General features: G+C 50.3%; 1 protein-coding gene and 1 long non-coding RNA gene across 5 annotated transcripts; one reads left to right on the top strand and one right to left on the bottom strand.

Annotated features, from left to right (window-relative positions):
• Nucleotides 1-396: 396 nt before the first annotated feature.
• ANP32A (acidic nuclear phosphoprotein 32 family member A) lies at nt 397-13,212 on the bottom strand. Of its 2 annotated transcripts, none has more exons than XM_054272919.1 (8): nt 12,874-13,212; nt 6,363-6,512; nt 6,127-6,249; nt 4,560-4,758; nt 3,449-3,547; nt 2,515-2,612; nt 1,767-1,827; nt 397-1,648 (listed from the first exon to the last, which is right to left on the bottom strand). In XM_054272919.1, exons 1-8 carry the CDS (start codon nt 12,925-12,927, stop codon nt 1,587-1,589), a joined length of 846 nt encoding a protein of 281 aa, XP_054128894.1. In that variant the 5' UTR covers nt 12,928-13,212; the 3' UTR covers nt 397-1,586. The 2 variants fall into 2 exon arrangements, with proteins under 2 accessions (XP_054128894.1, XP_054128895.1); XM_054272920.1 differs by having other exon boundaries at nt 3,449-3,535.
• Nucleotides 11,389-15,450, top strand: LOC128934963 (uncharacterized). Of its 3 annotated transcripts, XR_008482913.1 has the most exons (5): nt 11,389-11,662; nt 12,339-12,711; nt 14,506-14,596; nt 14,752-14,864; nt 15,061-15,450. It is a non-coding gene; the product is annotated as an uncharacterized LOC128934963 (long non-coding RNA). The 3 variants fall into 3 exon arrangements; XR_008482912.1 differs by lacking the exons at nt 11,389-11,662; nt 12,339-12,711 and adding an exon at nt 13,338-13,419; XR_008482911.1 differs by lacking the exons at nt 11,389-11,662; nt 12,339-12,711 and having other exon boundaries at nt 14,213-14,596.
• Nucleotides 15,451-17,299: the final 1,849 nt, after the last annotated feature.

Genomic DNA, 17,299 nt, shown 5'->3' with positions numbered 1-17,299 from the left:
CATTTCCAGGATCCAACTCATTCCAGAGGGAGGAAATCACGGAGCGCTGCCTCTTACCTGGGATCTGGGAGCTCCTTGTTCCCAGCCTGGCAAAGCCAGGAGAGGATCTTCCAGGAGAAAGGCTCCAGTATTCCTGGGATAACCCCCCAGAACCCCCATTCCCAAGGGAAAACATTCCAGGAGCTTCACTCAACCCCAGCCTCTCCCTGGGCTTCATCCAAAGGATTTTAGGGAGACAAAGGTGCTAAAAACACCGGGAATTCCCATTTTTCTGGAGCTGCAATTCCTTCTTTTTAGGGTGCTAAAAAAGATCTGGGAATTCCCACTCTTCCAGGGCTGCCATTCCTTGTTCTCCCAGAAAGAATTCCAGAGGCGGGATTTGTATAAAAAGCTTTATTGAAATTCCTCAAAGCCAAACAGACAAAAACTCCAAAGGTGGCTCTGCCGGGCCCCCAAATTCCCAAAAAAACCTGGAGCCGCTGGATTTCTACACACGGAAGCTTTCCTAGGAAATCCAAGTCACTTCCAAAGGGATTTTTCCCGCAGGATCTGTACATTCCCCAAGGATTTTCCTTGTTTTTTGCCTCCCACATGGTAAGAAAATACAATTTTCAGGAATTTCCATGGAATTTCAGGCATTTCTCCTGGAATTCCTGGCTTTCTGGGTGAAAAAATTGGGATTTTCCAAGTGTTTTTTCCTGGATTGGGGTGGAAATTCCAGAGGGAGCTGACTGGGAAACGGGGGAGGAGTTGGTTTATTCCAAGGTCGGGAAATTTGGGAATTTGGGATATTTTTTTGTAGGGATCCCCATTTTTTTCATGCCTGCCATTTCCAGGGATTTGGCTGCACTGGAGCCACGAAAATCCCCCAAAATTCCCCTAAAAACCCCCAAAATAAAAAAAACTTCCTAAAAAACCTAAAATTCCCTCCCAAATTAAAGGAAAACTGGGAACACACAACACACAGGGATCGCAAAGTCACCAGCTCTGAACCCATCCCAAAAAAATCCAACATTCCCAAAAAATCAATGTTTGATCACTATTTACAAAGAGGGAATTCCCAAAGTTGGGAAAAGGGGCTGGAAATGGCAGCATTCCCAAAAAAACCCCCATGGAGCAAGGCACCATTGCCACCCCAGGGAGGAGGCCTGGCTGCCATTCCCAAAAAAATGTGGATTTGGGAATGGCAGAGGTGGGAAAATCCCGGCTCATCCATGGATTTCAAGTCGGTTCTCTCCTTGTTTTGCTTCCGAGATGTCCAAGCTCCGCTCCGAGAATTCCCAACTCGGTTCCTACTCAACTCTCGCAGTTCCAGGGATTCAAGGAAAAGGATCCAAGGAAAAAATTCCCAAAGAAATCGGAGGAGGAGCGGCAGTAAAAATAGGATTTTATTCCCTTCCCACCCTCGCTGCTCCCGCTCGGTTCCCACAGCAACGTTACAATCCGGAAAAAAAAAAACCAAAAAAAAAAAAAAAAAAAACCAGGAAAAGAAAAGGAAATCCAAAGGGTCGGGAGTGGGAAAAGGGGGAATTCCGGGATAAAAACAGTCAAATCACAAGAGGGAATTTTTTCCAGGGAAAAGCTGCTCAGTCGTCCTCATCCCCGTCATCCTCAGGCTCTCGTTTCCTCTTCTGGCCCCGCTCTTCCTCTGGAAAAAAGAAAGAATTCCCATTATTCCAGGAGCCACATTCCTGCTTTTCCGGGAATTCCATTTTCCACGGAACTGAGGTGGTTTTTCCTTAGGAAAAGTGGGATTGGTTCCGTACCAGGCTCCTCCTCGTCCTCCTCGTCGTCCACCTCGCCGTCGTTGTAGCCTTCCTCATCCTCCTGGAATTCCAGGAAAAAACGGGATGTAAAGCTTGGCATCAGCCCAGGAGCTTCCCCAGTATCCCATCTTCCAAGGAGGGAAAGTCCTTGGAATGTCCTCAGCAAGGAGCTGAGGTATTCCCATTTTTTATGGAATAGCAGGAGCTGGCACTGAAATCCCAGGGAATCAATCCCTGAGCTGGAGCTGGGAAGGTGGGAATGTGCCATTCCCAAGTTTAGGAAAACTGCAGTGGGATTTAAGGGAATGGGAAAAGCTGGATTGATCCAGAGGCTCCAAGCAGAATTGAGGAGGCTCAGGAACATTCCAGAGGGGCAGGAGAGGATTCAGGGCTGGAGGAGAGGGAAAACAAATTCCTGGAATTCTGTTTTCCCCTTTCCCATCCCACTTTCCTTCCTCCAATCCCATTTTCCTTCCTCCCATCCCACTATTCCCTTTCCCTTTTTTCTCTCCCTCAATTTCCATTCTCCCTCCCAAAATCCCATTTTCTTTCCTCCAGCCCCATTTCCACCCCTATAATCCCATTTTTTCCACCTATCCCACTCTTCTCCCCTCAATCCCATCACCCCATCCCATCCTTCATCTGCTCCACACAAAGTGAATCCTAAAATTCCTCAAATCCCGGATTTCCTGCCCAGCCCCTCCCAGCCGGATCCCACGGATTCCCGAGGTAGAATTCCAGGGCTCACCTCCTCCTCTCCGCTCACATCCTCCTCCTCCCCTTCCTCCTCCTCCTCCTCATCCTCTTCATCCTCCACTACCTGAGCGTCGTCATCGTATTCCTCCTCTGGAAAAACAAAATCCACAGAAAAAGGTAAGGTTTTTGGAATAATTCCACCCGAAATCTGGGAATCTGAACAGAGAATTCCTTAGGGGTAGCACAGGATTGTCAGGGAACGCAGGGTTGGAGTCGCTCCAGCTGCTCCACTTCCCACTATTTCCAAGGATTTTGGAGTTGGGGAATCCCAGCTTTTCCAGGAATGGATGGAGCAGAACTTTGCCATCATCCATGAGCAGCCTTCCCATGGACACAAAATCCCAGCCTTTTAGGCAATTCCCAGAATTCCCAGCAGAAAACCAGGAAGTGCCGAGCCCCTGGAGTGTTTTCCATGTGTTTGGGAGCTTTTGGGAACCTTCCCAGAGTTCCCACTCAGCATTCCCGGGAAAAGTGCACATCCAGCTTTTCTGCTGTGCTGCTGGGATGGGAGAATCCAGCAAATTCCCTGGGATCAGCCAGATCCTCATCCTGGGATGGCTCCAGGGGCAGCCAGGGAAAGGTGGTGCCTACAGCACTGGGATTCCCTGGAATCCCAGGCGGTTCCTTCCTCAGTTCCTGGCACAGATTCACTGGAGCTCCCCAGTGTTTTCCATGCACTTCCCTCATGGAGCAGCTCCCTAATTCCTGCTTTTTTCCATGCACATGGAAACCCTTTTCCATGAGGATTTCCACAATTCCAGGACATTCCTTCTATCCATGCTCATCCCTGTTCCTGTAATTCCTTCAGACCCTTCCCGATCCCACCCCTCCATTCCCAGATGGAGGAATGGGATTTTCCAGGCCCTGCCACCTCCTCCCCTCATTCCTTTGGCATGCAGGAATCCCACGGAGCATATCCCACGTACCATCCTCATCCTCCTCCTCGTCATCCAGCCCCTCCACGTATCCCTCGGCGTCGGAATCCGGCGCTTCCTTGTCGTCCCGGTCTTTCACTAGGGATAAAACTGAGGAAGTTGCTCCTTCAGGCCATGCCCAGCTCCTTCCCACCATTCCCTCAGGACACCCAGCTCCTTCCCCTCATTCCTTCAGGTCCTTCCCCTCATTCCCTCATTCCTTTGGGACACTGAGATCCTTTCCCTCATCCCTTCAGGACAATAAGGTCCTTTCCCTCATTCCCTCAATTTCATTTCCCTCACTCCTTCCCCTAATTCCATCATCCCTCTCCTCCATTCCCTCAGGACACTGAGGTCCTTTCCCTCATTCCTTTGGGACACAAAGATCCTTCCTCTCATTCCCTCAGGACACAGAGGTACTTTCCTTCACTTCCTCATCCCTTTCCCTGATTTCTTCCCTTATTACCTCACTCCTTCCCCTCAATTTCCTCATTCCCTCAGGTCCCTTCCCTGATTCCCTCAGGACACAGAAGTACTTTCCCTCACCCCTTCCCTCATTCCCTCACTCCTTCCCCTCGTTCCCTCAGGACACTGAAGTCCTTTCCCTCATTCCTCCCCTCAATTTCCTCATCCCTTCCCCTCATTCATTTCCTCATTCCCTCCTCTCAATTTCCTCAACCCCTTCCCCCCAATTCTCTGAACTGCTTCCCCTCAACTCCCTCATTCCCTCAACTCCTTTTCCTCAATTCCCTCAGGTCCCCTCCCTGATTCCCTCAGGACACTGAGGTCTTTTCCCTCACTCCTCCCCTCAATTCTCTCATCCCTTCCCCTCAACTCCTTCCCCTCCTTCCTCACAATTGCCTCACTCCTCCTCATTCCCTATCCCTCTCCTCATCCCTTCCCCTCATTCCCTCACTCCTTCCCCTCAATTCCCTCATTCCCTCAACTCCTTCCCCTCAGTTCCCTTTCCTGATTCCCTCAGGACACCGAGGTCTTTTCCCTCATTCCCTCCCTCAATTTCCTCATCCCTTCCCCTCATTCCTTCTCCTCTTTCCCTCACTCCTTCCCCTCATCCCTCCCCCTCATTCCCCCATCCCTCGGGTGCCGGTTCCCGTTCCCGTACCATCCTCATCCTCCTCCTCGTCATCCAGCCCCTCCACGTATCCCTCGGCGTCGGAGTCGGGCGCCTCCTTGTCGTCCTGGTCGTAGCCGTCCAGGTACGTCAGCTGCGGCAGCAGCTTGAACACGTTTTCTCTGTAGTCGTTCAAGTTGGTCACCTCACAGTTGAACAGGTCTAAGCTCTTCAGGTTTTCCAACTTTTTCTGGGAAAACAAAGCAATTTGGAAGGTTTGCTGGTGTGGGGATTCTCTCCAAAGGCAAGGAGGATGCCACGGGGAATGTGCTCAAGGGATTCCCGGGGGTGTTCAGGGCTCCCTGGAGATGGCAGGCATGGAAAAAAATGGGGATCTTTATAAAAAAATACCCCAAATTCCCAAATTGCCTGACCTTGGAATAAACCAACTCCTCTCCCCTTTCCCAATCAGCTCCCTCTGGAATTTCCGCCACTAATCCAGGAAAAACCACTTGGAAAATCCCAATTTCATTTGGCATTTGGGATGGGAGAGCCTCTCCCTGGAGTCCTGCAGCTCCCAAATCCAAAGGAATAACTGAATGCAGGGAATTATCCCAAATGAGCCAGATCCAGGAATAGCTGAGGTCCAGGGAATTATCCCAAATTAATTCTTACAGATGGAAGCAGGAATGCAACACTTGGACACAAGAACTTTGATAAGAGAGGTTTGAAAAACGCAATTATTTTTCCTTAGACTATGGAAAATGAAAAAACACATAGAAATGGAACAGGAATTTAATTCCTGGGGGTTTTGTGCAATTCTTTTTTGGGAAGTCTGCACTGCTCACAGAACTTGGAAATCCTAAAAATAAAATCCAAAGGAATTGAGTGTTTGTATCAAGGCTTATCCATGGATAAGAAATATCAACTCTAAGGGAATATCCCCTTTCCCTTTATGTGGAAAGCACTTGGGAAGAAGGCCTGGGAATGGGGAAACTGGGAGAGCTGGGAGCACTTCCAGGTTTCTCCATGAGTTTAGCACTCTGCCTTTTCCCTGTGGTGCAGGAAAGGAGCTGCAGGAAGGAGCTGCTCCTGGAAGGATTTCCATGGGAATTGTAGTGCCCGGAGATGGATCCAGAGCCTGCGGAATCCTGGGAAGCTGCGGCGGTTCCCGCCGGGAATGGGGGAGCCCGGCCCGGCAGCCACTAGAGGGAAGCAGCGGCTCACCGGGAGCAGGGACCGGAGATGCGGCCTGGATCCCGGGATTCGCTGCGATTTTGGGAAGGAAACCTGGGGGAGGATCTGGCACCGATTCCAGGAGCGACATTCCCTGGAAGCGCCCAAGGCCGGGCTTGGAGCAACCTGGGATTCATGAGGGAATTCCAAGGGTTTGGAACGGGATGAATCCCATTCCTTGGAGCAAAATCAACTCCCCAGGACTTGGGACGCAGGGGGCAGGAATAACTGGGATTTTGGGAAGGAATGAGGGGGGAAAGGCCCTGGCACACATTCCAGGAGTGACATTCCCTGGAAGCGCCCAAGGCCGGGCCTGGGGCAACCTGGGATTCATGAAGGAATTCCAAGATGAATCCCATTCCCAGGAGCAATCCCGACTCACCAGAGGTTCTATTGTCCCGAGATCTTTAATTTTGTTGCCGCTTAGGTTTAGGTGCGTGAGGTTCGGACACTTCTCTGCCAACACTTCCAGGCCTCCTGAGATTCTGTTGTCGCTCAGCTCGAGCTGCAAAGGCCCAAAAACATCCTCAAAAATCCCATCTGATCCCATTTCCAGCCAGTTTTCCAAACACGGCGAAGGGGAAAAGGAGGGATTTGGCTTGGGGAGGTGGGGTTTACCTTCTTAAGTTTGTTTAACTTTGGTAAGTTTGCAACTGAGGTTAAGCCGACGTTGATTGTGCTGAGGAATTCCAGCTCCTCAAACTCATCCGTGAGGCCCTCGATTTTCCCTTCGAACGACCTGCAGTTGTCCAGAACGAGCTCTTTCACCTGCAAAGGGAAGAAATCAAGGAAAAATAGAAGGAATTCCAGGGAATTGGGAAGAATCAGGAGATTTTCAGCAGAAAAATGCAGGAGCTTGGGGTTGTGTTGAGAAGAAAGCCAAGATCGAGGTAGCGCTCCTGATCCCACACACTGAGGGTAGGAACAACCCCAAAATTCCCGAAATAAACTTCCAAACCTCTCACTGGGGTGAAATTTAGACAGAAACCACCCCCAAAATAAGGAAAATAAGTGGATCTTTTCCCTCAACAGTGTTTAATTATCAGGATTCTCCAGAGGATCCGTTTGGGGATAAATAATGACCTTTTTTCCCCTCATGTGAGGGACAAAGCCCCCAAAATTCTCAAAATAAGTTCCCAAATTACTCATTGGGTTGAAATTTAGGTGGAAAAATCATGGATCTCATCCCTCAATGGTGTTTAATTATCAGGATTCCCCAGAAGATCCATTTGGGATAAACAGTTTTTTCCCCTCACGCTCTCCACACACACCCAGAGTTCCCGCCAAAAAAAAAAGGCAGGAAAATTGCAATGGAGGCGAATCCTCCTTATCTGTGTCCCTGCTCCGTTATCTCATCCCAGCACCCCCAGACACGGAGCCAGAAGGGCTTGGGATCCTCACCAAGAAGCCCCAGATGGGTTTTGCCTCAGAGGAATTTGGGAATTCCTCACAGGAATTTCAGGAGCTGAGGGGAGCGGGAATGGAGGGAAGGGAATGAGGCCAGAGCTCACACTGAGGGACAAACAGCCCCAGCCCTGATCCAGGAGGTGGGATATCCATCCCTCCCTCCTCCCTCAGCATGGGAACCAGGGAATTGCACAGAAAACCAGGGAATTAGACAGCAATTCCCTCAGGTGTAGAGCGGAGATTTAAGGAAGAGCTGGAAACAGTCTTGGATACAAAGGAAAATCCCTTAGCAGGAAGGTCGATGACCCAACAGCCTTTTTTTTCCCCCCTTTTAATTTGTATTTTTTCAGAATCTTGGAATGTTTTGGGTTGGAAGGGACTTTAAAGATCAACCCATTCCCACCTCTCCAAGGAATATTTTACAGAAGGCTGTTTCCTCCCAGCTTTTCAGGAAGTTTGGTGCACAAATTCCACATTCCCTCTTCCCCTGTTTCCAGCACTGGGCAAAGGCACAAATTCAACAAATCCATGGAGAATCCAAGAGGCCATGCTTGGAAAGCTTGGATGTGTTCAGAGACAGCTTGGGAAGAGCAGAGCACATTCCCAACCCTTCCCAAGAGCAACATCGTGTCGGTGTTAACTCCCTGAATCCCTGGAAACAACAGCATTCCAAACAAAATTCCAGAATGGCTCCAAGCCCTAAGAATCCCCTAGGAAATCCAGGAGGATTCCCCAAGGAAAGGAGGAACTGAATTGGTGGGATTTTTCCCAACACCCTGCAGGTGTATCTGCCTTCCATGACACATTCCCACTCCATAAAATCTTGGAATTTCAAGGACAAGAAGCCTTGGGAGAGGCCATCACTTCCCACATCTCTAACAGGGAACTTTTCCAAGGATTTGTCTCCCACAAAATTCCAACCAGAGTTGAGAAATTCTCTAGATTTCCCATTCCAATCCCACCTGGAACGCAACCAGAACAACAAAAGCTTGGATGAGCTTCCTACTCAATCCCGGGATTACCAGAGCTGCTGCGAAGGCTCTGATGAGCCAATCCCTGCTCCAAGACCATTCCAAAATCCCCAAGCTCAAGAACCCAATTAAAATAATTCATTAAATTCCAGCTGCAATTCCAAGCTCTCCATGATCCAACCCCACGGCAGCTCAGAGCGGTCCCATTCCCAGTGGGAAACAGGGAAGGATTCCACAGAATATCTCCCAGCAGCTGCTCTGTGTCCGCTTGGCCACTGCACCAGAGCTCTTCCAGGTTTTCCAGAGCCCTTGGAATTTTGCCCAGGGCAGGGAGGGCAGCAGGTGCCATGGCCCGTGGCCACTGGGGATTCCCATTCCATGGGATTCCCGTCCCAGGGGGATCCTCAGCTGCTGCTGCTGCTCAGGAGTGAGGAGGAGCTGACCTGGAGCAGGATCCCGTTCCACAGGGAAGGGAGAATTCCCAAGGTTTTCCACCCTTTTCCTGCCCCGGGATAAACAGTGGGTGGAATTTCTTCCCCAAACCCCATGGGATTTGGGATATGGATACAGCCCTCCAGGGCTTTTTTGGGAATATCCCAGATGGGATAAACTGATCACTGAGGAAAGTCAGGATCCTTGGGATTGCTCCTTTCGCACCAGCTCATTCCAATGGGAATTCCAACCTGGAATCAGAGAATCCTTGGAAAACACCACTAAGCCATGGAATCCAGCCACCAATCCAATCCCACCACTTCTCCAGATTAAACCTTTCCTGGGAATACCAAATTCCCATTGGGAATATCTGAGATGGGATAAATTGATTTCCAACCAGTTATCCATGAGCACGGATATATCCATCTCCTGGCCAGGAATGTGCTAGGAAGAGAATCCCAAAAATCCCAGGGCAGGGAGAGACGGTGCTGGAAAAGAGCCATGGAACACGACCCAATTCCCAGGAAATCCAGCAGCCCAATTCCATGGAAATCCCAGGAATCATCCAGCCTGGAGAATCCCACAGCATAGGCAGGTAAGGGACTGGATGGGATTAACAGGGATAGTGGGATCAGGAGCACAATTCCATCGGCACCTCTACGGATGGAAGCAGCACCATGGCTGCCAGGGCTTCCCAGGAATTTTCTGGGATTTCTCCAAGCTCCAGTTTATGGAATTCCCCCTAGCCAAGAACTCCTGTTCCCACCAATAGTCCCCAGGTGGATCCGAGGAGTCCAGGATTCCTGAGGAAAGCCAGGATCCTTGGGAACACGCTCCATTCCTGCCCCCTTTCACACCAGCTCATCCAGCTGGAATTCCAACCCGGAATCAGAGAATCCTTGGAAAAGACTTGGAAGAATCAACAGAATGCAGCCATCAATCCAACCTTTCTGGACTAAACCTTTCCCGAGAACACCAAATTCCCATCCCAGCAAGTTCCAAACTCATCCTGGCTTTCCCAAAATTCCCGCTGGAATTCCTGCTCTGCTGCAATTTCCTTGGAAAAACCCACCTGAGCCTCCCCTGGCATTCAGAAGGAATTTCAGGAAGATTCTTTGCTAATCTTCCCCTTTTTCCAGGAAAAAAGCCAAAGTCTCTCCTTCCCTCCAGCCCATGGGGATTCCATCAGGGATCAATTAGTAAGAGAAATAAAATCACATTTTTGCTGTGATTCATAAATTTAACGGGATAAGAAGTGGGAATATCTGGGAAAAAAACTGCCTGAACATCCAAACCCTCCCGATTTTCCAGGAGTAAAATCCACTTTTTTCCTCACACTGAATTAATATTAAAAAAAAGGGAAAATTAAAAAAAATTAAACAATAAAAATGAGACTGAGGAGAGGATTTCTCCACAGAATCCACCAGAGCATATATTTAGGATGTTTTATTAATCAGGATGTGACTTTCTGGGATTATCCAATGGAAAAGCCCAGAATTCCATGGAAAAATAGGAGATCCAGGTGGAAAATATCCCAAAGAAGCTCAGGAAAAAGCACAAAACCCCATCCACGTCCAAAGATTTAATTCTGATTTCCAGGATTTAAATCAAAAAGTAGCACAGAATTCAAGGAGATTCCAAAAACTCAGGGAGATTTTCCCACGATTTCTTGCTATTCCACAAGATATTGGGGAATATTAAGGACAAACACTCAAAATTAAGGTAAACAAGTCCCAAACTCATCTTGCCCACCCAAAACTTCCTAAAATCCAGGAATAAATGACTTGGGCATCAATATTCCTGCCAAATCCCAATTCCAGAGGGTGGAATTAGCAGGATTTCCCTTTAATATTTTAAAGGAACAAAATCCATCCCACAAACTTCATTCCCTAAAACACACATGCACACAGCTAAGAACACAACAACATTCCCAACAGGAATTTCCATCTCTCTGCCTAAAAAACTGGAAAACCGGGATTTAGAACACTTTAGGGGGGGCAAGGCACCAATTTATGAAATTTACAAGGAAATTTACTGAAATTTACAAGGAAAACCAAGCGGTGAAAGGTGAAATTATCCCGATTTTCCAGCTCCCTGCTGCCCATTCCCAGCCCTGAGGAGCAGGGAACTCCCTCCAGCTCCGAGTTTTCCCAACTTTTTTTCGGCATTAGACAAAAGTGAGCGGAAAGAGCACAAAATGCAAGCATGGAAAAGAGGAGAAAATTGAGTTTATCCTTTTGGAGGCTCGTTTTAAACAGCGTTTAAAATGGGGAAGAAACCTCCAGCGATGAGGGCGGTGAGTCGAAATGGGAGGCAAAAATAGAAAACTCTTTAAAAATTAGGGGAAAACTCATGAAAAAAACAGAGAAAAATAAGAAAAAACAGGATGAAAAGGAGCAAAACACTTCCCAAGCCCAATGCTGCCTCCCCACAGGGCCCTGCCCAGGAAGGAGGCGGATTCCCCGCTCCGCGCTCCTCACTCAGGGGAACCGCGGGGCTCCTCCCGGGGCTCCCCCGGCCCCGTTCGGACCTCCCGGTGCCCCAAATTGTCAAGAAAACCCAATTTTTAAAAAGCTGGGTTTTTAAAAATTTTTATTTTTACCCCCAACGCGGCCCTCACGAATCTCCTCCCGCCCCGCGGCCGGCGACAAAATGGCAGCGCTGCCCGTCATGTCGGGAGGGCCCCGCCGCAGCCTCCGCAGCGCCTCAGCCCCGGCGCCAGCGGGGCTCCCTCACGGCCCCGCGGGGCCGCCCGCGGCCGAGGCAGCGGCAGCGGCGGGAGGAGGAGGAGGAGGAGGCGGCCGTGAGGGGAAGGCGGGGGGGCAGCACAGAACATGGCGCCGCGTCCTACTTGCGCTGCGGTCGCCTCACGGAGCCCCCCGGCCATGGCGGCTGTACCGCGGGGTTTGCCGTTGAGTCGTCCCCCCTCCTCCCTCCTCTCTCGCCGTCCTCCTCCTCTTCCTCCTCCTGCTCGCCCAGGAGTTTTTAAACTTTAAAGCGCAGCTTCCGCCGCCCCGCGCCCGCCTTTGTCCCCCCCCTCCCCGGAGCACACCGCGCTCGGTTCGGCCGCCGCGTCCCGCCGCGCTGCCCCGGGCGCTGCCCGCTGAGGTACGTTCGCCCCCCGCTCTCCCCTTCCCGCAGCCCCCGGCGGCTCGGGGGACGCGGCGGGGCCGGGGCTTGGTGAAGCCTCCCCGGGCAGCACCGAGGGCCCGGCGGGGCGGGGGGGAATGAGGGGAAGGGGCTTCCCCGCCGCGGGTTCGTGCCCCGCCTGCCCCCGGCCACCTCCCGCCCACTCTTTTTGGGGTGGTTTTTCCTATTTTTCGCTTCTTTCCTCCCCCCTCCCCCCGTTATTTTCTTGCTTGTTTTGGGGGTTTGGGGGTTTGTTGGGTTTTTGGTTGGCTTTTTTTTTTTTTTTTTTTGTCCTGCCAAAGTTTTTCGCCGTCCCCCGTTTATTCCGCCAGACGCGGAACAACAACCTGAAGTCCGGCCCCGGGGGAAGGAAGGGGGGGAAAAGGGGGAAGAAGGAAAAACACGCACACACATCCAGCCTTTTTGTGCGTGTGTGGGGATGGAGGGGGTGGAGAGTGCGTTCATTTCTTCCAATATTATTTTTTATTATTCTTATGATTATTAGGATTATTATTCAACGCTCGCGCTACCGGCGGCGATGCCCCATCGCCCGCAAAATAAATAAAAAAACAACAACAGGGAAAAAAAAAAGCCCAAACCAAACCCAACCAACGCTAAGCGTCGGTTTCAAAATTCTTTCCTTTTATCTTCTCAGCATCTGGAGAGAGGGAGAGAGAGAGAGAGAAAGGGCGCGTTCATGAGGACTACAAAGTTACAAATATGGCTCCCCAGTCTCTCTTGCCTGATCACTGCAAAGAAATGAAGACGCACTTTAAACTAAACCATTCGCAACTCACTCGCAGTCCCTGCCTGCCTCTCCCTAGCCCAGCACCCTGCACAAATATTTGCCAACTAAACACGCCGAGAGAGAGAGCAGCGAGCAACTTATTTTTTATTTAATGCACAGCCAGCCCCTCTCCGAGGCATCGCAGCCCGGCACGGGCAGGAGCAGCCCCGGGGAGCCCCCGAACGTCCCCGGAGCGCCCCGCGCCCCCCAAAGCGGGGGGCACAGCCCCCCACACACACAGGTAGGCACCTCAAGGGCAGCAGCGGCCCCGCCAACACCTGGCACGCTCCACCCCGCCAAAAAAAAAAAAAAAAAAAAATTAACCGTGGGATGCCTTTTTATTATTCTCATCATTAGCGTTATTAGCATTAATTTTTTTTTTTTTTGGCATTGCATTGCTTACATCTGAGGGCGTCCTGTTCCGCAGCTCTAAGTGGATCCTTTTCTTCATGTCCATGTCCGTAGCTGGCGGGAGGCGCGGAGGGTGCGCGGCTCGGCTGGCGCAGTGACCCCGTGCAGAGCCCCCCGATCGCGGGGCGCGGAGGGACTCGGGCTCGCCCAGCGCCGCTCGGAAGCCCGAGCGCAGCACCGCGGCGCGCACTAACCTGATAACCGCGGGGGCGGGCGCTCCGGGGGCTCCGCCGGGATTGACGGCGCGATCGGCCAATGGGAGCGCGCCGCTGCCGCGTCTCAGCCAATCAGCAGCGCGAGGCGCGGCGGAAGCCAATGGGGGAGCGGCTGTGCCGGGCAGGGGGACAGCCCGGCGCCGAGCCCAGGCTCATTCCGCGCTGCCGCCTGATGGGGATGGAGCGGCCGCGGCTCCGCCGCGCCGGGCACGGTGCGCGCTGCGCTCTGCGCCCGTCCGAGCCTGGGGGAGGCGCCGGGGCGGGGAGCGGCGGCCAAACCGGAGCCGCCCGGCCAGGGGCGCGCAGCCAGGAGGGAGGGAAAGGTGCGGAGCGAGGCACGGGAATGGCGCGGGCAATGGCGCGGGCCCCGGCGGCGGGGGGCGGGCGGAGCGGAGCGGCGGGCGGAGCGAGGGAGGGGCGGCGGCGCTGCTGAGGGCAGGGGGAGCGGCCGGGCCGCCCTCACGGATCCCCGCGGCCGGGGCCGCCTCGGCGGGCTGGGAGCGGCTCCGGAGGGGAGCGGGAGGCGCTGCCCGTGCCCGGAGTACCGGGAGGGGCCTCCCTGGACGGGCTCCGGCGGGGCGGGGCGGCGCTGAGGGGACGGGGAGCGGCCGGGCCGCCCTCAGAGGGGTCCCCGCGTCCTCGGCGGGCTGGGAGCGGCTCCGGAGGGGAACGGGAGGGTTGGGGCCTCCGGGGAGGGAAGGGCGGGAGGATCCCCCCGGGTAGAGACAGCGGGGCCCGGCTGTGCTGGGGTGGAGCAGGGCCAAGGACGAGAATCCTTCAGTTCCCAGGAAAGATGGGACGGGATTTTTTTCCTAGGAGTGCCAGGATAAGGGGGATGTATTTAGGCTAGACGAGAGCACTGTGAGGTGGGATATTGGGAAGGAATTCCTAGCTGGGATGGAATTCCCAGAGGAGCTGTGGCTGCTCCATCCCTGGAACGTCCCAAGCCCAGGCTGGAGCAGCCTGGGACAGGGGAAGGCGTTGGGGTTGGAACTGGGTGGGTTTGAGGTCTTTTCCAAGCCACATCCCAGGAATTTTTAAGGAAAATGGGATAATTCAGGAGCAGCAGAATGGGAATGGAGCTAGGCTGGGAATGCTGGAGAAAGAAATGATCCAGGAATCTTCAGAGCCTTTTCCAGGGCCTAAAGGAGCTCCAGGACAGCTGGAGAGGGACTGGGACAAGGGACAGGACACAGGGAATGGCTCCAGACTGGGAAAGGGGAGAGTGGGGTGGGATATTGGGAAGGAATTCCTGGCTGGGCTGGAATTCCCAGTGCTCCATCCCTGGGATGTCCAGGGTGGGCTTGGAGCAGCCTGGGATGGTGGGAATGATCCCAGCCCATGGAATGGGATGAGCTTGAAGCTCCTTCCCATCCCAAACCATTCCCTGCTCCCGGATCCTTTTCCAGGTGCTGCAGGATGAGGATCCAAGCCCAGAGCTGCTCTTCTCCAAGGATTTGGGATTTCCAAACTGTTCCCATCAGCTGGAGCAGAACTCGGGTAAAAAGCGCTTTGATTCCTTCTAAAATCCCTGTTTATCCTTTCCTGCTTTTCCTGGAAAACACAGGGCTGGAAAATCCCAAAGAGATGTTGGAAAGCATCGAGGGAATGCTGAAAATCCCTGCAAAACTTGATTTTATCAATGTATTTTATAGGACAGGATGGAGAAAAAGTCTCAGCTGTGAGCATGGGAAAATTCCAGGAATATGGATAAAACCAGCAGGAATTGTGTTGGGAATAGGACGGGAAAAGCTGGATCCAGCTCCAGGTAAAAATTCCAATTTCAGCAAAAGAAAACTGCAAAATGTTCCCTTTTTTGAGATGTTTGAGGGGTTTAGGATGGAAGTTTAGGGTTGGCTGAGAAATCCTTGATTGGAATTAATATTCCAAACTTTTTGAAATGTTTGGGATTTGGGAATGAGGCAGAATTTGATTTGAACTCTCTTTAAATTTCTCCTTTCCAGCTGTGTCCAGAGGTGGCTCCTGGGCTGAATCTTCAGGAACTTTTCATGGGATTTCTGCTCCTGGTGCTGCTGAAAACCTCTGGAAAAGGAATTTTCTCTTGGAAAAAAAAATTGCTGGGACAAGCTGGGATTTCAGAGGAATTTCTGGGAATCCAGAGCTGCTTTTTCCTTTGTTTGTTCTAAAGAAAAATGTGGATTTTGATTGATTGAAGGTGCAGGAAATTCCTTTCTCTTTCATTATTGAGGGAATTTATTCTCAGTTCCAAGCCGAAATTCCACGTTTAAAGCTGCTCCTGTCATTCTTTGTATTCCAAGAGTTTGGGAATTAAAGAAAGATTGGGAATTGTAATATTGGGAATAAACCTGAAGGGTTATTTTTCCATGGTACAACTTTCCTTCTGTGATTTTTCATTCCTGAGTTTTTTTCCTGCTTTGTTTTTATAGGAATTGTGAATTTATGAGGTTGGTTTTTAATGGGAATTGTTGGGATTTTTTCCTTGTTTGTTTTTATCAGGAATTTGGAATTTATGGGATTGGTTTTTAGCAGGAATTTGAGGTTTTTTCCTTGCTTTTAACAGGAATTTGTGCGATTTTTCCTGTTCGTTTTTAGGAGAAATTTTGAATTTGTGGGATTTGTTTTTACCAGGAATTTTTAATGGAATTCCTGGGATTTCTCCTTGTTTATTTTACCACGCATTTTGAAATTATTTGGATGTGGTTTTAAGGGGAATTTTCAATGGAATTTGTCCTGTCCATTTTTACCAGGAATTCTGAATTTATGGAATTTTTCATAGTTAATTTTTAACAGGAATTTGTGGAGTTTTTTCCTTGTTAAATTTTACCATGAATTTTCAATTTGTGGGATTTTTCCTTGTTTATTTTTAAGAGGAATTTTGAATTTGTGGGATTGGGTTTTTTTGCAGGAATTTGAGTTTTTTTACTTGGCCATTTTAACAGGAATTTTGAATTGATGGGATTTATTTTTAGCAGGAATTTCTGGGATTTTTCCTTCTTTATTTTTCTGGGAATTTTGAATTTTTGGGATTGGTTTTTAGCAGGAATTTTTAATGGAATTTTTGGGGTTTTTCCCCACAGGAAATTGCAGTTTTTCCCTTTCTTTTCCCAGGATTCCCTCCCAAATTCCATAGGAATCCTCCCATTCCTGCCCCGCATTCCTGGGGTGAATTCCCATGGAAAATCCCTGGGAATTGTTTGTTCATCCCTTGAATGTCCCTTTGTTTTCCCACACAAAGAATTCCTTCTTTTTCCTAGGAACAACTCCCAGCTCTGCACAGATGAAAAAATCCCAGAATTCCCCAAATTCCCACCCTCAACATTCCCAGCTGGGGAACTTTGGGATGAAACAATTCCCTGGGATCCAGGAATTCCATGGAAAACACCCTTGGGATTTCACAAGAATTTCCAATTTGTGGTTTAACCCCTTAAAATCGGAATTTTCGCAGCATTCCAGGGAAAAAAGTGGGAAAATCTGATAAAAATAGGAGAAAAAGCTGATTTGAAGGTAAAAAATGAGGAAAAAAACTCCGGGATGGCTCAAAAATTCCCTAAAAATAGTTGGAAAATGTTATTCTCGTTTTTAAAATATTATTGTTAAATTTTCTTTTTCATGGAAAAATTTGTGGGGTAATTGCCATGTTCCTGATTTTTCTAATGGAATATTCCAAGATTTTCCTGCTTTATTTGCTTGGGTTAATGGGAAAATTTGGTAAAATGCCCCAAATATTCAGGGTGAGTTAAAAGTCCAAGGAATTCTGGGATAATCCCTCAGAATTTAGGGAGAATGGGTGGAAAACATGGAAAAATTGAATAAATTTGAGGTAGAATCCAAGGAAAAGTTGGGAATTGGGGGAGGTTTCCTGTGAAAAACAGGGATTGAATTCTTCAGAATGAGCAAATCCCATGGAGTCCAAGGGAAAATTGGGAATGGAGCTCCCATTGCTGCCGGCCCCCATTCCCGACATTCCCACCTGGAATTCCCATTCCTTGGAGCTGGGAAAAGCCCCTTTGGAGCCCCACATCCCATGTGGAGCAGGAGAATCCCCGGGTTTCTCCCTATGGATGCACCTGGATATGGCACAAAGAGCTGGAAAAGCAGCGGGAAAAGGAGGGGACGGCTCCATCCCGGGAAAAACCTTTGGGATCTCAAAAATACCTGGATAAAGGCACGGACTTCCCGGGAAAAGGCTGGGTTTGGGATGGGAAAAAAGTCTGGATTTGG

This window comes from Melozone crissalis, unplaced genomic scaffold (assembly GCF_028551555.1).
Source record: "Melozone crissalis strain CALT ecotype California unplaced genomic scaffold, PUWL_Pcris_2 ptg000014l_1, whole genome shotgun sequence".
NCBI lineage: Eukaryota > Metazoa > Chordata > Aves > Passeriformes > Passerellidae > Melozone > Melozone crissalis.
This window is presented reverse-complemented; position numbering and strand designations above follow the sequence as displayed.